Raw genomic sequence first — 23791 nt, 5'->3', positions numbered from 1 at the left:
CACAGTCTCCAGGGTTTCATCATAAAATGAGTTCACTTTTGAGGTGAAAGGCTTCATTTAAGTATTAAATTTTATTAACTTACTTCTTTGCATTTGTCATTAAAGCAGGTTAATACTCTTCTCCAGTGTATCCTAAGTGTGGTTCACAGCTGGAAACTTTAACCTTGATCAAGGTTTGTCTCACATTCCACTGCTCAAAACAGGCACCGAGTCCTTAATATTGAAAGAGTGACATTATCACAGGTCAGGTTTTACTTGCCATAACCTGCTGGTAGAAGGAAATATATCCACTTGTCTGGACTAGTATTAAGAAGACATGGGGAGGGAAAAAAAGGGAACATTTTACGAGAAGAGGTAATAGACTTACATATTAACACTAAATGTCGTATTCAAAATGGCATTTTATAATGTGTTCAAGTGAAATACTGTAATAAGAGAAAAACCACAAAACTTAACATAAAGTCTAGCTTTATTTTTAAAAAGATTTTACAAGCCTGTCAACCTCAAATATACATGGGTAAATTATTCATATCTTCCATCAGATGAGGCTTCCAGCTTCAATCACTCTCAAAAAAATATAAGTAAAAAATAAATCTTTTTCCACGAATATTTATCCACTATATCACTCAGCTTAGTTCTGAAATTGTCTCTTCATAAATACTTTAACACAGCTGCTATGGTAGCACTGTTGTGCAGCTGCATATGGCTACAGTTTTACAAGTCTGCTTTACTTCTGCTAGGTCCCTGGTTCCCCCAAGTCCACATCTTATAAAGAAGAAACTAAGGTTAACGGGCCTGCCAGAAAAGCCCACTGAATGCATCCTGTAGCGCTCTGTGACAAGCAAGAGAAGAAGTATAGCCTCCAGCAAGGTCCTGTGGAGAGGCAGCTCTGACATGGTTCAAGTACCTAAAACAAAACAAAACAAAACAAAAATGTAGCGTTGATATAGAAGGCACATAAAAGTTGGTAACATTTTTTAAAAGCAAGAGTAAAGCTGTGGACTGGAGAAAGGGGCCACATACTAAACCTGACAGGCTCAGGCAAGGGATCCATGGCGGGCCTTACATGCTCAGAGACCTAAAGTAGCCACACAGGATGGTTTGAAATTAAAACTTCCTAACTAAACGCTAGTCACGACAGGCAGTCCTGTCTTCCGCCCCTACCCTCCTTGACAAAGGTCAGTCTTTACCTGAGCCAAGCCTGACTATTGTCTTTTTGCATCTCCTGTAACAGGAATGTCAGGGTAATTTCCTTTGTCCACACCCCTCAGGGCACAATCTCCCACCTGAGCAGAGCCCACAAAGCCCCTCATTGTTGTTGTTATTATGTTAATTGTAAACTGTTAACTACCCTATACCCCACCCTGCTTTGTAATGTTAAAAAACGTATGTCTATTCATTACATCTTCTCCAATCCCAGAGGTTTCCCTGCTTTGCTCTCTCCCACCTCCCTAATCTATCTATCACCACTGGATTCCATGCATCCCCCTTTACACCCGCTCATTTGACTGTAATGTAGAATAAGGTGCAAAACCACTACTCTCTGGAGCATTTTCTCAGTCCATTGACATTTTGTTTCCCAGCAATTTTCGTCAGTTTGGCTCAAATAAACTCATAAAAATTTTTAGAGGTTTGGCAGACAGCGACAAGCAGATTCAAATCCCAAAGAGGAATTTCGATTTGAAATGTACATCATGAGAAAAACGCTCGTTTTAGATGAAGGTTGACCCAATGGTGAGGGACAATGTGGGGAGTGCTCTCTGCCAAATGCTGTGCTTGGAATATCAAGGGCATAAAGATCTTTTTCTAACAGTTCAAATTTAAGTCTGTTTCAGTTAATTTTTGTCTGAAGTAAGACTTTTCTTTAAGTCATTGAGATTTCTTTCAGTAGTCCGAGCTGCCAACCAATCATGTGCTTTTTACCCAGAGGAAATAATCTGCCTTTGCTAAGAATGAATGGTTCTCTCCAATTCTTCAAGGTCTTTGGCTCACTTTCTAGAGGTCTCCAGTTCTTCAGCTACATGCTTGGTATTTTCATTTGCTTAAGAAAGTTGTCCCTCTTTCTCTTAACAAGTAATTTTCTTCTGTTAATTTCCTGTAGTATGATTTCATTTCTTGATCAGTCATTACTTTAAGTTTTTGCAGACGCTTGTGATTCATTTTCAAGATGTTCATTTCATTTTTTGACTGCAAAGATACTTGTTCAGTCTGTAGTCTTTTAATACACTCTATAAGCTCTTCCTTTCTTTTGTCTACTTCAGTTAATTTTATGTTATGTTTGGTTTCTTTCTCCTATGGTTTTTAAAGAAGCCTTTAACTTAGAAGCATGAATCAACATTCTTCAAAGCCCCTTCGGGCTGATTAAGAGTGTACCATTTTCCGAATCTCTCTTCATTTCCAATTCCAAGTTATCATCTGTTAAATCCTCTCCAAGGGCAGCAGCCCATCTGGAATCTCTAGATCAGAGACTTGACCTGATTTTCTTTATCACATAGAACTTGTTTTGCATATACTTTGGAGTCTTCAAATGTTATTTTGTTTAAGTTCACTCACTTGTTCTTTCTGTTCTTCAGATTCTTGTAAATGCTGTTTCTGGCATTCCTGAAGATGGGAATTTTCACTCCAAGCATCCTTTATAGCCATCTTAAGTTATTCATACATTTGAAATATTTTGAAGGTTGTTTCAGCTTCAGCTACTTGTGATTTGAGTGATTCTGATTCATCGTATCCTTTTTGAAATATCTACCACCAATTCATCAAGTTCAGAATGTTGAGATTTCTCTTCCTTTAACTCTTCTTTTAGAAAGAGTCTTTCTTCCTTAAATTCAGATTTGGAACTGTTCAGCTTTTCACAGAATGCCTCCAAATTTTGAGCTTCTGTTGACTCCTTCTCAAAGCTGGAATCCTTTAATGACTCAGCCTTCATACTCTTTCTGTGCGAGGCTGAATTTTTCAAATAGTTTACGTTTTTCTTTGATTAGTGTAGAAAATTCTACAGCAAGCTTTTTCTCCCCACATAAAGTCGGCTTCTAATCATTCGAAAACTTCTCCAAAAAAATAAAATAAAATAATTCAAGAGCAAAAAATTCGGCAATAGCTACCTACACATGTCAGCAATTCCCATGGGATCAGGGCCTTTTCTGGCATCTTCAGGCAATGCTGCAACAACCTTGCATAGCTCTTCCAGGATCAGCCCCAAGTACGGCTGAGTGGCAGTCCTGGGCTGCTCCATGGCACCAAGGCTGCCTTGGATACAGAGGCTGCAGCCAGGGCCAGGATGGGCCACAAACAGCAGAGAACACGCAGCTGCATTCTATCTAGAACCCAAACCTGCATAAGCAACCAGAACAGACCACTGCCAGGCTGCAGGGGGTTGCTGGTGGGTGCCCTAAAGGGCCTCAAGTGTCCACACTGCCCACTGGGGAGCCTCGGCCCCTATGTTGCCCTTTGGGTCCAGATGATCCAAAGGTCTGAGCCTGTCCTGCAAGAACCTGTGACTTGCCCTCTGCTCGCCACCTCATTCCTGAGTTTGGTTTTGGCCAGGCCAGACTGGGAGGCGGGACACAGTAAATTTCCTCTCCTTCAAGGAGGTTCACAGACATCCTGGGAGTTGCTCTGAAAGGGGCTGGAGCTCAGAGCACCTGGCAAAGCCTCCCACCTTTGGAAGTCCAGGAGCTCAGGTCCAAGGAAATGGGATTTGTCCTTAAGCTCTGCAGTGTGGTGTGGGCAGCTCAGACCTGACAAAGAAGACTTTGGCCCAAGACCACCCCCCAGCCCCCACCCCCGCCAGCTGCTGGACACGGAGGCAGTAAGGCTTTTCCCGGAGACACCTCGGCACTGCCTGGTTGAGTGCTGTGTGCCCCTCCGCCCAGGAGCCGGTGCTGGGCTCAACCCCAATCCGCAGCATTTTCCTCTCGCAGCCCCACAAGAGCCTTCTATCTGCACCCCACGGAAGCCCTGATCATCATATCCTTGGGGACGCTGCTGGTCCAGGAGAACCAACCACCGCCTTCATTCCAGTTAGAAGTGTCCTGCCCAAATTTCTAAAAATAAAAGTATTACTTCCATTGTTCCCAGAGTCTCCTTCTTTTCTGTATGCTTTTACGTTTTCTCTCCTGTGTGTGTGCCTATGTTAAATACAGACAAGTCATCTGAGAGGGATCTATTATTGTTATTTTGGAGAAGTCATTTTCAAATGATGCTGCAGGATCTTTGACAATTTAGAAGCCCTTCAGGCCTATACTTCACTTATAGAGGATTTATTTATAATGATGAACCCTTAAAGCACAGAGCTTGGGGAAACTGCAGCTTTTTCTGTCTTCACCACAAAACGAAGGACCTTTGGTTTGACTGCTTCAGTATATTTACATTTACATGGGCAAAAAACACATTTACTTGTCTTCTTTGATGAATACTTGCTGAGTTGTGTTCTACATTTTCTTCATTCTTTCTTTCATTTGCTATTAGCATGATCATGCCTACTACCCTATGATAATTTGTGTATTTTTTTCTTCTTTAAAAAAATAAGCTACTTTTGTTCAAATTTATTTGAAAGCATTCTTAGAGGTGAACTGAGGGCACTCCCTGGATGAAAATGGACCTACTGCCAGTTGCTGTCTTTGAAAGTTTTACCACTACTTACTACATAGCAACTGAGTCTTCGTGCGACTAATCTGATTCTTCATCATTCACTACATACCTTAAACCTTTGAAAGTTTTGGGCTTTGGTCTCTACTTTCTATTCTTCCTACTTTAAATTGCCCAAAACAATTAGATTATTTTAGATTATCAATTAGGTTAAAATATAATCAAACTGTGAGGGAAGAGTAAGTCTACATGAATAAAAATTTGTACTCATTGCCAAAAGGATATCAAAATAGAGAATGACCTTGGAAGACTGCTCTGTTATACACATCTGCCCAAAGAACTCCATCCCTGTTATCAAGGAATTACAGATAGGGAAGGCTGATTTATCTATTCAGCATTTACATATGTCCTGAAACAAATACATGAACAAATGCAGGAGGGGAGAGAAAATATTACTTGCTTCAAAATTACTTTAATATTACAAAATAGACTGTCTTTTTTACAGGAAAGGAAACCTTAGAAAATTACATGTCTAAGAAATCTCTGAGACTGAGCCCTCAGTTCCAAAACTTTGTCCCAATTAGTAAATACAGAAGAATCTTTGAACTGATTTCAAAAGACAGTGTGGCCCTGGCTGGTGTGGCTCAATGGATTGAGTGCCAGCTGCCGGTTTGATTCCCAGTCAGGGCACAAGCCTGGGTTGCAGGCCAAGTCCCCAGTAGGGGGCGCATGAGATGTTTCACACATTGATGTTCCTCTCCCTCTCCCTCTCTTTCTTCCTCCCTTGCTCTCTTTCTAAAAAAAAAAAAAAAAAAAAAAAATTAAAGACAGTGTAAAAGACACTATTTTTCTTCAATCATACATAATTATTTAGTCATTCAAACTTTCTACCTTGATAAAGGTAGACAAACAGGCCTGGAAAACTTGGGAGAATCCTAACTAAAGAGGGGCAACTTGTTAGCATGACTGCCAGCACCGTTGGAAAACAAGTATTTCTAGCTTTGCTTTAATGCCTAGTTTAAGAAACCACATTGTTTCTTCAGGCCTCAGGAAGTAAAGGAGCTTCACCCACCTTAGAATTAGGGGTATGGCAAATGAATAAATCAGGCACCAGAACATTTTAATAACTTGGAAACTTTTCTACTCATTCATTCAAACTTCCTGTGTGTCAAAGTCTTGATGCATGAGCAACTTATTATTTCTAACATAATAACAAGTCTGTTTTTCATTTGTATCCATGTTTAATAAGCTTGTGTGATTAAAAAATATATGGCGTTATAAGAGGCCAAATAGAAAAAGTAGTCCCAGTAAGACATGGCATAAGCTCCTGAAATTGGCTATAATTTATTCACATTGCCACAAATCAAGGTGTTAACTCAATTCTTTGCTTCTCTGCCAAGGGTAAAAGGGGAAAGTGGAAGGAAAAGGGAAATTAATATTTATTGAGCAACATCTCCAAACTTTTTTGATAGGATATTTATAGCAGTAAAAAAAATTTGAGCATGTATCTCTAGAATCTGTATACTTATTTAGAAATTATATACATGTAATATTAGACAGTAATATATAATAATTATATACACACTATACTAACATAAGAATATTATAAAATATATAATAGAAATATTTAAAGGATGAGATAAAAATACTTAATAAAAGTTTCAATAACTTCTCCCACCTTATATACCCTGGTGGGATGCATCCCACTTTGGAGACTACTGTTATTAACGAGTCATTGTCAAACTCTTGGTAGAACCTTAGGTCCCACGGAATTTAAATAAGAATTCACCAAACCTACTGCATGGCCATAAAAATATCTGTTTATTACCTCCCAGAACACAATAAAATGTCAAACTGTTAAGACTCTGATGCACAAGAAATGAGGTAAGTGTTAAATCGCCTTAGAAAAATCTAAAAATCAAGCTAGAACAGCATAAAATCACTGGGAACTCAACAACTATCAAAGGAGTAGTAAGTGACTACCATTTCTACAGTAACTTGGAAATGCAATGTTTCACTCCTGACCCACGTTTCCAGCTAGTTTTTATCTGTACTCCAGACAACGCTGCATCACCCTTTCCCTCTCCTGAGACCCTCAGAAGAAGAGCACAGTCTCCTGTGGCTCCAATGGCTGCTCACTCATGGCAGAACTCAAGTACCACACAGGAATGTCTGTCAACCTCACAAACCAACTATCATAAATGGGAATTGGTTTTCACGGTGGTAACACAAACCACCAGCCACTAGCTGTTTTGATTCATCACATTTTGGTACGACTTGCTTCTGGGAAAGTTGAGTCATACCATCTCGGGCTTGGCAATTCAAGCATAAACTTGCAGTGTACATACAGTTTTTTATATGTTATCCCGAGAAACCTGAAACAGCTGCACTGCTGGCAGGAAAACACGGGACCACCAGTAAAATATCCAGAACAGTTGCATCTTTTAATTTATGACTGTGCACTGTTTCCATAAAGAGTATATAAAACAGTTCAACTTTTTATAGGTAAAATGTAATAAACAGTCATACTCACTGATGCCATAAATGTGTAAAAAAAGTTTATTTAAAATGATTAATTAGTGTCTGAAAATAGTATTTCTTGAACACAGTCTTAACCCAGAGCAATGAGCAAATATTTTCAATTTTGAGTTATTAATGCTAAGTTGTAGATTCTCACTGCCAAAACCAAGCCAATTAAAATTTCTTTGCATAGCACTGAAGAAAATGCATTTCCTTTCTAGCAATCATTTACATGAAACATGTCTGTGAGAACGATTCTTTAAAGACCTGCCTGTTTACATTGCTGGTTTTGATCTCTAGGGCTGCACAAAACAGTTACTGTTAAATATTTCAACCTGTTTTCACCATGGCAACCTACATTAATTCCAATTTTAAAAATAAAACACAGTTCATTCTTGTTATTCAACTGTGGGCTTTATTTTCTAGGTATCTTAACTTAATGTTCTTAAACACTTTAATTATTGTGGTACACCAAAGTATTTTAAAGGATCTGCCACATTGAAACCACACAATGAGAATTTTGTGTTTTGCCTACTTTTTCACATTAATCCACATCTGTGTTGTTTTAATTCTTTCATGACCGTTACAAGCACATCACTGAATAGGATTCCTGGGGTTTCTGGCAGAGGTCAGTATCATTTCATGTACACCTTTATACAACAGAAGGAGGAAGAAGTCTTAGCCAAATTTATTTCCAAAAGTCAAGCTCAGTTGGATTTCGGAGCCCAGAGGTAATTGCTCTGACTATTAGCCAATCCCAGGGCAGTATTTCTGTTTTTCATGGGTTTATTTTAAATACCTGTAAATCTTATAAGCAGAAACCAGGGCGGGTGTGTGTGCGTGTGCTTATTTTGGTACCTATACATTTTTATACCTTATTTTTACTAAAAGCAGACTAAATTCAAAGATTTAAAAATCATACCTTTGATTATTTCCTTAATAAGGCTAAAAAAAGTCTGTTTTCAAAAACATGTCTAAGATAATTCCTGTGCAGAGGGCATCTTATGCCCTAATTTACACTGTGTCTGAAGTTGCCTTCCTTGGCCATTACCCATCAAAGTCTCTTTTAAATTGACTTCGGAGGAGGGGGAGGAAAGGAGGCAACGGCTTCTGGGAGGGGAGTAAGAGAGTATTAAGCACTGGAAAACCACACTTGAAGTTTGTTCCTGAACTTTGATTTCTTACACTGTTATTTTCTTCTGTTATATTTAGCAGCTTTTGCTCCCAAAGAAGGTGGTATAATTTACACTTAGCTTCAGAAAGATTTCATAAGACAGTTTCTCTAAGATTACTCTTTCACCATTTCCCTTCCTTTAAAAGCCCTATATTGACCATCTGGCTGAGGTAGTGGACTCAGCTCATCGCAGTGCTATTCCACAAGCTTCAAGTTCAGAGCTAGGGCCAGAGGGCAGGGAGTCATCACTCAAGACTGAGAGGTAGCACTCTTCCCCTCCAGCCACAACCCCCCCCCTCCCCCCGCCTCATGAAAACCCTTGAAAAACTTTGGCTCCAGAGAATCAAAGATTCTTGGAATTTAAATTGAAATGAAAATGTGAAGTTCATATTAGTTCCCTCTACCTCAAATTACCAGGCCCTATGGAGAGTTAAAAGAAAAAAAGAAAAACACAGAGTTAAAAACTTGGACTGGTTTAAACTAAGAAAGGGAGTGAACTCTAGAGACTAAGATTTTATTTTTACAAGGTGGCCCATTTTTTAAAGTCTGCATTTAAAGCCATCATGCATTAAACAGACCAGTTCCAAGTAGCTCTGCCTCCCAGCCTACAAAATGTAAATGTAAATGCCATTAAGAGAGATCAGCCATCTGATCCTCAGCTGTCAAGACCAAGAGCTCTTGTAAGAAATTCAGTCAAAACTATAAAACATTTACATTAACAACCTGGAGTCTATCTCGATGAGAGTTAAAAACAATCAAAGCAATAGTGTGCTCAGACAATTGCCTCTAAAGGGCAGAAACATTCTGAAAACTGAGGTTAAAGCTCAGGGATCCTAACTTAATCACGATGTCAGGACAGACAAACTGCCTACAGAGGGAGATTGATCTTCACATATTCTAAGATAAATGGGGAAAGCACTACAAATCAGTAATATCCATAATTCAGAGGGCAATTTGGTTATAAAAACACATGGCGCATGAACTAGAAGCAAGCAGTCATGATGCTACGCTTCACTTTTATTATCCAGCCATCAAGTAAAAACACAATTTGAATAAATTATTAAAGCTGATTTCAGATTTACACTTGGGAATCAAGTGACCAATTATTTCAGATATTTAGAGCATCCAACACCAAAGCTCAGATTTGGAAATTAAAAGCCACATGATGCCCAAGGGTACAGGTGAATACAGACTGCTCAGATAAGCCTTTCTGAATTATAACTGAAGTAAACTGTGCAAGTAATTGCTGTCAAAGAAGGTATTTTAGGAGAGGGTTGCTATTGCTGAAAGTTAATGTGACTACACAGCAAAAGGAACACGTCCTTGATTTGAGTGTGGACTATCAAACACAAAGATGATATAGCTGTAGCAGATTCCACGAACAACTGGTAGCTGGCAGATCAGGGTATCTCAGCTGACAAAACTCTTAAGGACAGATCCCATCAATTTAATACAGACAAATACAGGAAATATCTCAGGAATCAGGTGCGATGAGACAAATTTGAGTTGCCAACAAACCAATGGTTCTTGATAAATCTTAAATATACTTCTCAAAACCGTATATTATCTCAGTAACAATTATGTTTGGCTCATTTCAATCTTGTTCTTATATACTTAGATGAGATTAAGCAGAAAAATGGTATAAATAATGCTTTTACTTACTGTTCCTTAAAACATTATGATACTCATTCCTATGAATTTACTCAAGAAAATAACTAGGGGAGAGAGGGGAAGGCAAAGTTTCATGAAAAGTCTAAAAGTAAGTCAAATCAGAGTCATATAGAATATATCCTAGGGAATTTATTCAAGATAATAACTAGGGGAGAGAGGAGAAGGCAAAATTTCATGAAAAAAATGTAAAAATAAGTCAAATCAGAGTCATATAAAAATATATCCTAGAGAGGGACAAGTGCCACTTCTGTGGTAGAAATACAATAGGTATTCTAAAAATAAATATCCTAGTTTCTGAATTTCTTAAATCAAGTTCTTTACAAAATTCTGGTTTGTCTAATGTAATTTTTTACTATGAAATCCATGCTTATAACAGATGTGTGTCAAAAGTGCCATCACATCTTTAAAAAGGCAGGATGAGTAATTTTTCCCGAAGGGTAGGATAGGTAAAATGCAGAAATTCATATATATGTAGCTCATTCATTCTTCAAAATAAAAAAAAAGTTACTGAGTACCTAATATGTGCCACGTATTACAGCAACCCTGAGAATAAAACAGCAAAGATTCCATGTTTTCATGGACCTTATAATTCAGCAAGGGAAAAAACATGTTCAATAACAAGTATCATGAGCAAGCCAGGGCTCTACAGGTTTGGATAAAAAGGGAAGCCAACACGAACAAGTTTAGCAAAAGTCTCCCTAAGGAAATGACAGTTCAGACCCAAAGGACAAAGAGGAGCAGAGGAGGAGAGCAGAGATCCAGCGAAGGAGGAACATATAGGAAGTGGCCAGAAGCCCCAGCACACGGGGAGAGCGTGAGGGAAAGGTGGCTCCCACTCAGGGTGAGGCTACAGATGTGGGCAGAAAGTACCAAAAGAAGGCCTTCTACAGCCAATGTCACACCAACAAATTCAATTTTTTAAAAGAAAGACCTTATAGGACATATGAAGAACTGTGAAATGCATTCACAGGACAATGGACAGCCACTGAAAAGTTACTGTTAGGAACCTCATCATTTAAATAACCTATCTGCTATATTACAAATTGGGAGAAAAGCATGAGTTGATTATAGAGACTCCTTATGAAAATGTATCTGTATTCCAGGTGTGAGACAATGATGTCTGAATTAGGGTGGTGTTAGTGCAAATAAAGAAAAGTAGTGGTTCAAGCAATACTGAAGGACTAACTGCATCAGTGCACTTGGAAAGCAGGGAAGGGAAGAATGAAGGAGTGTCAAGGTCAACTTTCAGCTACCTAGTCATGTGTAACAGGGAAGATGCCCTCACAGCAATAATGGAGAAGGAGCAAGCTGGGGTGGGACAGAAGAGAAGAGAAAGATCTAAGTGTAATTCTCGACTTGAATCTGAAGTGATATAGACAAGGCATATAGTGAAGTTAAGATAACAATTTGGAAGTTATCGGTATTTAGATGGTATTTGAAACCATAAGAGAAGATGCTAATATTTAGGAAGACTGGATAGAATGAGAAGACAGAAGGGCCTAAGGCAGAGGATTAGAAAACTACAATATAGAAGCTGTGGTGGTTAATTTTATGTCTGAGTGGCCACAGGATGCCCAGATATCTGGCTGATCATTATTTCCGTGTGTCTGTGTCTGTGAGGGTGTTTCTGGAAGAGATAAGCATATGGTCCTCCCCTATTTGGGTGGGTACTATCCAATCTGTTGAGGGCCTGAGAGTAACAAAAAGGTGGGGGAAGACTGAATTCACTCTGCCTGACTGTTTTAGCTGGAACATTGATCTTCTCCTGTCCTGATGCTCCAGACTGGCTTCTAGACTTGGACGGGTGTCCACACCACTGGTTTTCATGGGTCTCCAGCTTGCAAACAGCAGATCATAGAACTGCTCAGCCTCCGTAATTGTGTGAGCCAATACCTTATAATAAATCTCTTTCTTCCTATCTATAATCATTTTCAATAACTATCTATCTACCTACCTACCTACCTATGTACCTACTACCTCTCTCTTGCTTGCTCCCTTCCTCTCCTATAGGCTCTGTTTCTCTGGACAACCTTGACTAATAACACTCAAAGATATTTTGAAGAGAAAGGTGCGTTCAGGTTTACCACATGCTGCAATCCACTTCCAATACCCTCGTACACTCCCTTCCCCTGGTCTTACACATGAGGTAGAAGTAAGAGAGGTGTAAATGACTTGGAAAGGAGTAGAACATGCTTCTTGGCTTGACTCCTTTTTGACCCGTTCTTATAATAACAGAGAGAGGAAACATGACACTTCTCCATCTAGGCTCCAAAGGCCCTATTCCTGGTATATAAAGCGGCAGTGTTTCTTACAACAAAAAGCAAAGGAAACAATGCAAATGTCCATTGGCAGGAGAATGAACAAAGTGGTATTACTTATAAAGAATACTATACAGCAGTGAAGACAAAGGAGCTACAGCTACATACATGCATCAACATTGCAGAATTTCACAATGCTCAGTTAAAAAAAACAAATTAAAGAAAATGTGTAGAGCATGTTCCATTTATGTAAAGTTCTAGACAAGTAAAACTAAACACGGAATATATAGATATGATCAAACTGTAAAGAAACGCAAGGAAATAATAATCACCATATGGAGGGTGAGTGAATCTCTGATGTGCAGTGGGAAGCGGAGTGAATACAGGGAGCCTCAACTGCACTGGCTTTGCTCCATCTCTTAAATCAATAACTGGAATTGTTATGCTCCATCTCTTAAATCAGTAACTGGAATTCAAAATGCAGGACTTGAAGGAGTGAGGAGGGAGAAGCAATGAGAATGGAAATGATTCAGCAATTGTTTTATTATTATTCTCCATAAAATACATATACTATATATTTTCTCTCTGTATGAACTATTTCATTAATAGAAAAAGGAGTGCACAGAACATAGTCATGAAACTACAGCTGCCATTAATCCAGGCAATAGTCTGCATGGACACATGGCCTATGTTTCAGCAATACTACTATTTATAGCTACTCCGATCCTGTTAGCAAGCCTAAGTGTTGATCAGAGGTTTACAAGGTGACCTACCCAAGCAGCAAAAAACAAAGTGGCAGATAAAAATCACTTAAGTGGTCAATGAAAACTCTGATAATCTGGAATTTTCCCCCACGACAATACTGAGCTCCATGCGGCTAATATTACAGTAACAGCCTACATGAAGAAACCAAACCCACTTCCTCTCCCTGTTCAGTGGTAGTTAGTCAAGCACCTTCCAAAGTTCGCAAAAGGGAAACTCTCCCCATTAGTGTGGTTTTCTGCTGATGGCAGACTCTCTAAACTAAATACAAACAATCTCAGTTTTCTACCTTGTATCATTCCCATCTTCCCCTGTACCACATAAATATATAAAGACATCATAGTTTAGTAAAAAGGGCAAAGATTTTGGAAACAGATGCATTTGAGTTTGAATCCCTCCTTGGACAATTATTAACATTATGATTTGGAAAGTGCTTTTATGTTTTTTAAGCCTCAGTTTCTTTATCTGTAAAAGTGAGACAACAATACCTCATAGTAGTTTTTAGAAGATTAAACAAGAAAAATATGTAAATTGTCTGGCACAGAAGTATGGTGTCCCTGACCACCTTCATATTCACTTTGATACTATTAATACAAAGTCAGCTGTCACAATGAATAGGCCTTTCACAGCCCAAATTTCCAAAGCATTTTACCTTCTGCTAATCAGTATGTGCCTCACCTTTCCCAACTCTGTGACCTTCCTGTCTATTCCACATCTATTCCAACAATAATAATGTTGCCCCCACTTCCACCTTTCAATGTACCCCAACTATGGAGATGTAAGTGGAAGTTACATATTTTTTTAATTAGGCAAAATAAAAGAAGTAGACCTGCTTGTTAATCTATTATCACAGGGTAACAGAGCAAACCAAGGACACAAACACCTACTTATTAAAAAACAAAAGGGAAAAATTATATACATATATACATATATAATACATTTATAAATACAAACATATATACAAATCTATATTTCACAAATACTGTGCATGCACTAGTACATTTTATTTCAAATGTTAAAATGCTACATTATTTCCACTCTTACTGAATTTCCTTTCTCTTAGTCCTCCTATCCAGGATTTTGACTCCATCACCATTAAATGGCTCTTTCTCTATCCTCATCCTCCTTCACCTCTCAAAATCTGGAAACAGCCTCTGGCTGTGAAATGTTCTTGGCCTTTGACTTCCATAACAATGCCTATAATTTGGGCAACAGGTCTACCCTTTGACAAAAGATTCCCTAAATTTCTCTTTACCCACCTACTTCCTAATTACTAGTTCTTTTTCTTGGCTTACCTACTCTTCCATTCTGGACTCCATCTCTAAAATGTGCAGCTTCGTTTATCACCTCTGATCTGCTAGACCCTACAGTTCCATCTTTGCCCTTTTGCCCATCTTAGTTATAGTGCAGCATCTTTATCTGCGTGGATGTCCCCCTGGCACTGCAGATTTAGTATTTTCCTAACTGACTTCATCTACCTTTACAAACCTACCCCTCTCTGTGTGTCTATTAATTTCTCTTAATAGCTTCAACATGCTCCTGCTGTCATATTGGAATCCTCTTTCTCCCACACACCAATGGGAACCCTACATCACACTATCTCTACAAACTATCTAGCTTACCTCTCACATCACCATCCTTGCCACTACTGTTGCCTATTTCAGCTCTTTATTACCTCTTTCATGGACTACAGTTAACTATCTCTTAACTGATCTCCCTCTGTACACTATGTTTTCTCTATTTCCAACCTATTCATGGCTACTATATTAATCTTCTTAAGGCAAAGTTCTACATACAAAGACATTCATTGGCTCCCTGCTATATGTAGAATAAAGTCCAAACTCCTTAGCCTACTATTCAAGGCCTACTCTTCCAAACATATTTCCCATTCGTTGTCTCCATGTATGTAAACTTAAGACAAAGCCAGTCATAAGGTTTTCGGTTATTCCCCACAAAAGCCTGATAACTACTCACTCCATATCTTCGCTCACAGTGTTTCATTATCTTGGAATGCCCTCACCATTGCCTGTCTTCTAAAGCCTAAGTTCAACTATCAACCCCTCAATTCTGAAAAGAGACATGGGAAGCTTCCCTATATGACACGAAATGTTATATATTACAACAAACAATAATAATAAAATAATTAACCTTAAAAGCAAGAAAACTTTAGGTACCAGAAACTACACAGGACTCATAATCAGTGCATGAGCAGGGGCTAAAGTTTAGAAAGGTCCTGGGTACCAGCGTTTCAACAACCATGTAAGCACAGGGAACATGGGCCTCAGTCCTGTTGGAGGCAGGAACTGGGCTTGGCTTCCTGCATATTAACCTATATCTACAAAATGCCGTCCCATGTGTAAAACAACTTGTAGGGAAATTTTGCTCACTGGCCTAGGGACAGTCACAAGAAAGTCTAGGGGCATGAGTAGGAAAGAAATTATACATACTATATTACAATACATAAGCCCATTCCACCTCTGACAAATTACGAATTAACAATGGGAGGAGAACCAAGATGGCGGCGCAGGTAGACACACTGTGCCTCTTCGCACAACCAGAACTGACACAAAATCGAACGGCAAGGAAGTCCAACACCAAGAAAATAAAAAATAAACAACATCCAGATGGGTAGGAGGGGTGGAGATGGGCAGCTGGGGCTGAGAGGACTCAAGTTGCCGTGGCGGGACTGAGACTGGCGGAGTGTGGGACGAACAGGGCAGGCAGTCTGACCACTAGCAGACCCTGCGGCCCCACATTCGCGCACAGATAAACCGGGACAAACGGCGGGGAGCGAAGCAGACCACGTAACCCAGGGCTCCAGCGCAGGGAAATAAAGCCCCAAACCTCTGAGTGAAAACACCCGTGGGGGTTGGGGCGGCAGCAGGAGAAACTCCCAGCCTCACAGGAGAAGTTGTAGGAGAGACCCACAGGGGCCTAGAGTGTGCACAAGCCTACCCACTCGGGAACCAGCACCAGAGGGGCCCAGTTTGACTGTGGGTAGCACAGGGAGTGACTGAATTCCGGTGGAGAGTGGAGCAGGCGCCATTACTCCCTCTCGGCCCCTCCCCCACATACAGCTTCGCAGCACAGTGACCAGTGTTACCCCACCCCGGGGAACACCTAAGGCTCCGCCCCTTAAAGTAACAGAAGTGCCAAGACCAAAAAAAAAAAAGGCCCAAATGACAGAACACTTCAAAGCTCCAGAAAAAATACAACTAAGCGATGAAGAGATAGCCAACCTATCGGATGCACATTTCAAAGCACTGGTTATCAATATGCTCACAGAATTGGTTGAATCTGTTCGAAAAGTAGATGAAAAAATGAAGCCTATGCAAATAGAAACAAAGGAAAATGTACAGGGAACCAATAGTGAAGCGAAGGAAACTGGGACTCAAATCAACGGTATGGACCAGAAGGAAGAAACAAACATCCAACCAGAAAAGAATGAAGAAACAAGAACTCGGAAAAATGAGGAGAGGCATTGGAACCTCCAGGACATCTTGAAACGTTCCAACATCCGAATTATAGGGGTGCCAGAAGGAGAAGAGGAAGAACAAAAAATTGAAAACTTATTTGAACAAATAATGAAGGAGAACTTCCCTCATCTGGCAAAGGAAATAGACTTCCAGGAAGTCCAGGAAGCTCAGAGAGTCCCAAAGAAGCTGGACCCAAGGAGGAACACACCAAGGCACATCATAATTACATTAGCCAAGATGAAACAGAAGGAGAGAAACTTAGAAGCAGCAAGAGAAAAGAACACAGTTACCTACAAAGGAGTTCCCATAAGACTGTCCGCTGATTTCTCCAAAGAGACCTTATAGGCAAGAAGGGGCTGGAAAGAAGTATTCCAAGTCATGAAAGGCAAGGACCTACATCCAAGATTACTGTATCCAGCAAAGCTATCATTTAGAATGTGAGGGAAGATAAAGTGCTTCTCAGACAAGGTCAAGTTAAAGGAGTTCATCATCATCACCAAGCCCTTATTATATGAAATGTTAAAGGGACTTATCTAAGAAAAAGAAGATCAAAAATAGGAACAGTAAAAATGACAGAAAACTCACACTTATTAACAACCACACCTAAAACAAAAACAAAAGCAAAGTAAGCAAACAACTAGAACAGGAACAGAACCACAGAAATGGAGATCACATGGAGGGTTATCAACAGGGGAGTGGGAGAGGGAGAACGGGGGAAAGGTACAGAGAATAAGTAGCATAAATGATAGGTGGAAAATAGACAGGGGGAGGGTAAGAATAGTGTAGGAAATGTAGAAGCCAAAGAACTTATGACCCATGGACATGAACTACAGGGGGGGAATGTGGGAGGGAGGGGGTGGGCAGGATGGAGTGGAGTGAGGGGGGGGGGAAATGGGACACCTGTAATAGCATAATCAATAAATATATTTTTTAAAAAAAGAATTAACAATGGGTCCAGCGTGTTGGTGAAGCCAACAGGAGTTTGGCAGAAGAAAATGTGAATCCCTGTATCAACATGTCTTCATAATCCGAGGCTCGCAGGAAAACAACTCCCACTAAAAAGGGGTTCATAGATTTTTAAAAGATGAAATTGAGCCTCACTTATAAAAACTCAGAAGACACAACCAATGGCAGGACAACACACTCAGACCCATAGATAAGAAAATCTGAAAAGAAACATTAAAAGAAGTATTCAATTGATCCCTTAAACAATATGGGTTTGAACCACACAGTTCCACTTACACATGGTTTTCAATAAATACACTGCTGGCTCTCCTATCCCTGGGTTTTGCAACCATGGATTGGAACAACTGATGATGGGAATCCATGGATGCAAATGGCCAGCTATATATATATATATATTGGTCCACACCATCTTATATAAGCACCTGAGCGTCCAGGAATTGGAGTTTCTGCATGCAGCGGGAGTCATAGAACTGTCCCTTACAAATACCGAAGGACTATAGTTAAGTTTGGGAGAAGTCAAAAGCTGTGTAGAAAGAAATCAATGCCATAAGGCAAGAAAAAGACAGTATGAATAACACAGGCATTTTCCTTTTAAAATAAATCAAACAGAGATTCTGGGAATAAAAATCCCAATTAACAGGTTAAGCAGTTGAAATTAGTGATTTAGACTATGGCCATACCAACCTGAAAGCACCCAATCTTGTCTAAAATTAGTGAATTAGAAGATATACGAGGTCTGTCCAGAAGGTATCCAGCCATGTAATATGAAAAATAGAGACATTTATTGAAGAAGATACAAGATCCAAGAAACACTATACACAGGGCAATGACACCTGAGTCCCCTTCAAAGTAGGCACCTTGGGACCTCACACAGTTCTCTCAACTGCCATCAGCTGCCCCATCATATTTTCCTAAATCTCAGCAATGGTCTCAAATCCCTTCCCTTTCAAAGTGATTTCAGTTTTGGGAAAAGTCAGAAGTTGCAGGGTGCCAAGTCTGGGCTGTAGGGGGGCTGAGTCACCTGGGTGATTTGATGTTTCACTAAAAAACTCTGCATGAGATGTGATGCATGAGCAGGTGTGTTGCTGTGATGAAGCTGTCAGTCACCAGTTGCTCATAGCTGCAGCCTCCTGAATCATCCGAATAGTTTCTGTGGAGGTACGTTCAAGTTTAACGCAAAATTTGATGCAGATTCATTCATTGCTCTACTTACTCAGTCATTTTGAATGCCCCAGCCCCACAGTACACGTGCTCACTCAAAGTGTCTAACGCCCTCACTGCCTGGTACAGTGAAGTTGCCATTGTTCACACATGTGCATTTCAGTCCGCTCTCCTTGGCTGCCAGGTTACATCAATGGTGTGTAAACTGTTCATGTGATAATGACAGTGGCTGGATTCTTTCTGGACAGACCTCATATGTGAAGAAAAACATGAAGAATTTAGCAGCACTAAAACATAGAAAATATGAAAGACTCACTAAAGAAGATATTTCAGCAACAAGGAGGTAAAATCCCAATGGAAGAAAAGGATACATGAAGCAAAGATGAACCAAAAACACCACTACCACCACCACCATACACTGATAACAAAGACAGCAAGAAAAATAGGAGGGGGTAGTCTAACATTAAGCACTCGACAGCCTTTGTTTTGTTTGGAAGAGATATGTTACCTCTAGACTTTTGAAAACAACATTTATTAATTCTGAGTGGCAGAATTATAACGTTTCTTTTTCATATTACTTCTTGCATTTCTCTCTGTTAAAATATTTAACAGTATTTTAGATGCCACCACCTGTGGATTGCCCAGGTAGAATTATTTCTTTCCTCCTCTAAATTTGCACAGTACTTTATCCCTACTTCTCTTGTAAGTACCATGGCTATTTATAAACATTACCCATTCCCTGTCACATAAGTTTCTTGACAGCAAGATAAATATTGACTCACTAAACAGCCATCATTTTTAAAAAAAATAAATCATCCTAACTTATATGCAGAGAATATAGAATTTTAAAAGTAAATCAAGATTCTAGGTGATTAAGATAGAGATCTAAAGCATGGCCATGATAAAGATGGCAAATAAAAACACAGAGGATATGAAGAATTATCACCACAAAATACGAAGCTGTGAAGGAAGGTGGCAGAGGACTCTGTGGAATACAAGTTGTACATCAGCCACTGCGGACAGGAAAGTTTCCTGCAAATTAGAAGATGCCTATAAAAATGACGGAGAGATGGGGTATAATGTAGAGTGTAAAATAACTTTATTTAAATTCTAAATATTGGCATTTTCCTTAATAGATGTATTTAAAAATTCTTTGATATTTTACCATCCTGTCTTACAAGCTGAACCCACTTTACACTGAAATATACACTCTACATTGGAATACAAGTGTGAATGCAAAGAAAAACAAGAAATTCAAATAGAAGTGAACACACCCAAAGCTAGATATTTTGTAAGATATTTATTTTTCCATTCAAAGCACCTTCTCAAAAGGTCTATTTCACACACTGGAATCTGAATCATGTCAATAACTTATATAAATCTCTAAAGCAAACAATAACAAGCAAAGACAAAGCCAAGTGGATAAAATAACTGATGTTTTCTCTTAATTATGGAAAATTCTATTTTTCCAGCAAGTGGAAACAAGTTCATAAAATATCTACTAAAGGGAATGAGTGACTATAAGCAATAAAATCTCCAAGAGTTCTGGTTTAATGCATAACAATTTCAAGTTTTTAAGAAGCATTTTTAATACTTAAGCCACAGAAAACTTGCACTCTCTTCCAAAAGCAAAACCACAGCATCACTTTGGGGAGAAAAAAATAAATCTATGCCCATTATCGTATGTAATGTGCTAATGCGATCAATTTTATCAAAAATGAAGCTTTTCTGGGACAGAATGCTTTAACAGACAAGTCAGTTAGTTGGTTACACACCACTTGAACCAAAAACTTCATGTGTAAAAACATATTTTCCTCTTATTTAAAAAATTATAGCATTATTTTCAGTATTCTGGTTTGCTTCCAGACTACAGTTTTTTGGCAATGCATTATGACTCTGCATATGCTGGAATAATACTTTAATTGAAAACACATTCTAATCATTTACATACAACCCTTTGAAAGTTGTTAAATTTTAAAAATTTAATTTAATTTTTTTAAAAGTTTACTTTAAACCTAAATTTCTTATTTTATTACTTTAAAAGGATAAAGTAAAGGGGGGAAATTACCTTACTGTTTTCTTGAATAGTACCTTTTGGGAGAAAAATTATTTCCACCTGTCATACCAAGTTCATAAAATAAGCCATACAGTTTCCGCATTTCAAAATCATAGTTTGGAGTGAATCTGCCCTTATAGGTCAACAAAAGTAAAAATAAGAAACAAAATCCAAACTAAGATTATTCTGATAAATTTTGTTCCTAATTGGCCTCCATTTGTGAAAATTTTTTTTAAGGAACTAAAGATAGGATTTTATTTGAAATGACATCACATATATACTAGAGAAATAAATCCCATCCTTGAAAAGAACACTTCAGATTAATCATACATGTGGTTACTAAAAATAAATTTTAAATGTAAAATAAATGAAAAGACTAGTAGGTAAAGGCAGTCAGTATACACAGTACAATAAGGGAAGTAACTTAAAATCCTAAAACTGAAAAGAACATTATAATGAAATCTTATCCCAGGCCCTCACCAAGACACATCATAATTAAAATGGCAAATATTAGAACAATTATATGCCAACAAATTAGGCAATCTGGATTAAAGGGATCCCTAGAAACATATAATCTCCCAAAACTGAATCAGGAAGAGTCAGAGAATGTGAATAGACATATTATAACTAAGAAGTTGAAGCAATAATCACAAAACTCCCAACAAACAAAAGCCCTGGACTGGATGGCTTGACAGGTGAACTTTACCAAACATTCAAAGAAGAACTAACACCTAACTTTCTCACACTATGCCAAAAAATGCAAGAGGAGGGAACACTCTCAGCTCATTTTATGAGGCCAGCATTATCCTATTTCCAAAACCAAATAAAGATACTACAAAGAAAGAAAATTATAGGCCAATATCCCTGGTGAGTATATTAATAGATGCTAAAATCCTCAACAAAATATTAGCAAAGTGGATCCAGCAGTACAGTGAGAAGATGATACACCATGATCAAGTGGGGTTTATTCCAGGATGGAAGGTTGGTACCATATCTGCAAATCAATAAACATGATACACCAAATAAACACAATGAAGGATAAAAACCACATGATCATATCAATAGATGCAAAAAAAGCATTTGATAAACCAAGCACCGATTTATGATAAAATACTCTCAGCAAAGTGGTACTGGAAAGAACACACCTCAATATAATAAAGGCCATATGTAACAAACCCACTGCCAACATCATAATCAATGGGCAAAAAATACGAGAGTTTTCCTTAAGATGGGGAACAAGACAGGGATGTCCACTTTCACAACTCTTATTCACCACAGTACTGGAAGTCCTAGCCATGGCTATGAGACAAGAAATAAAAGGCATCCAAAGTAAACTGTCATTATTTGAAGATGACATATGTAATACTGTGCGTAAAGAATCCCAAAAATTCCACCAAAAAAACTATTAGAACTGATAAATGAATTCAGGAAAGTAGCAGGATACAAAATAAATATCCAGAAATCAGTAGCACTTTTATACACCAATAATGAGCTATCAGAAAGGGAAACTAAGAAAACAATCCCATTTACAATTAGATCAGAAAAATAATAAAATATGTAGAAATAAATTTAACCAAGTATGTAAAAGACCTATACTCAGAAAACTGTAAGACCCTGAAGAAAGAAATCAAGCATACACTGTGTTCATGGATAGGATGAATTAACATCATTAAAATGTCCATACTACCCAAATCAGTCTATAGATTCCATGCAATTCCTAATAAGATACCAATAGCATATTTCACAGAACTAGAATATTCCAAAAATGTATATGGAACCACAAAAGACCCCAAATAGTCACTGCAATCTTGAGAAAAAAGAACATAGTTGGAAGAATCATGCTACCTGATATCAAACTATACTATAAGGCCATAGTAATTAAAACAGCATGGTACTGCTTGAAGTGAGTGGCTCAGTTCATTGGAGCATCATCCTCTACATCAAAAGGTTGTGGGCTCACACTCAGTCAGAGCACATACCTAGGTTGCAGGTTCGATCCCCAGTTGGGGCACATTCGGGAAGGCCACCAATTGATGTTTCTCTCTCACATCAATGTCTGTCTATCTGTCTGCCTATCTGTCTCTCTCTCTCCCCCATCCTGTCCTCTCTCTCTAAATCAGTAAACATATCCTCGGGTGAGGATTTTAGAAAAGTATCATGGTTCTGGTATAAAAACAGAAATACAGAGAAATGGACTAGAACAGATAGCCCAGAAATAAACCCATGCCTTACGGTCAACTACTATTTGACAAAGGAGCCAAAAGCATCCAATGTGGTAAAGACAATCTATTCAATAAATGGTACTGAGAAAATTGGACAGATAGATGGAAAAATGAATGAATGAATGAATGAATAAAAACTAGACCACCTTCTCACACCATACACAAGAATAAACTCAAAATGGATTAAAGACTTAACTGTAAGACTAAAAACCATAAAATTCCTAGGAGAAGATAGAGGCAGTAAAATCTCAGACATCTTTCATAGCAATATCTTTTCTGCTATATCTCCTCAGGCAAGGGAAACAAAGGAAAAAATAAACAAATTGGACTACATCAAACAAAAAAGGTCTTGTACAGCAAAGGAAACCATCAACAAAATGAAAATACAACCCACTGAATGAGAGAACATATTTACCTATGATATATCGATAAGGAATTAATATCCAAAATTTATAAAGAACTTATTCAACACCAAAAAACCAAACAATCTAATTTTTTAAAAAATGAACAATGGACCTGAATAGACACTTCTCCAAAGAGGACATACACATGGCCATTAGACATATGGAAAGATGCTCAATATCACTAATCATCAGAGAATTTCAAAATAAAAACTCAATGAGATATCACCTCACGCCTGTAAGAATGGCTATCAACAATAAAACAACAAACAAGTGTTGGCGAGGGTGTGGAGAAAAGGGAACCCATGTGCACTGTTGGTGGGAATGGGATTGGTATAGCCACTGTGCAGAGACAGTATGGAAGTTCCATAAAATACTAAAAATGGAACTGCCTAATAACCAACCCAGAGATTCCATTTCTTAGAAACACTAATTCAAAAGAATATATGCACCCCTATGCTCAATGCAGCATTATTTACAATAGCCCAGAAATGGAAGCAACCCAAATGTCCATCAGTAAATGAGTGGATAAAAAAG

The 23791-nt window shown here is 38.5% G+C and overlaps 1 protein-coding gene and 1 pseudogene across 3 annotated transcripts in view; both read right to left on the bottom strand.

The window, feature by feature from the left end:
* Positions 1–451: 451 nt before the first annotated feature.
* MNAT1 (MNAT1 component of CDK activating kinase) overlaps positions 452–23791 on the bottom strand; it is a 168035-nt gene continuing 144695 nt past the window's right edge. For 2 of the 3 annotated variants that reach the window (XM_053928173.1, XM_024567623.3), the window contains one exon: positions 452–907. In XM_053928173.1, the coding sequence (XP_053784148.1) occupies positions 767–907 (141 nt within the window). In that variant the 3' untranslated portion in view covers positions 452–766. The remainder of the gene's footprint in view (positions 908–23791) is intronic. The other variant, XM_045201450.2, reaches the window with a different exon arrangement.
* On the bottom strand, positions 919–3390 carry LOC112311299 (melanoma inhibitory activity protein 2-like; annotated as a pseudogene).

This window comes from Desmodus rotundus, chromosome 7, assembly GCF_022682495.2.
Source record: "Desmodus rotundus isolate HL8 chromosome 7, HLdesRot8A.1, whole genome shotgun sequence".
Classification (NCBI taxonomy): Eukaryota; Metazoa; Chordata; class Mammalia; order Chiroptera; family Phyllostomidae; genus Desmodus; species Desmodus rotundus.
The sequence above is the reverse complement of the archived record's forward strand: the minus strand, read 5'-3'. Positions and strand labels throughout refer to the sequence as shown.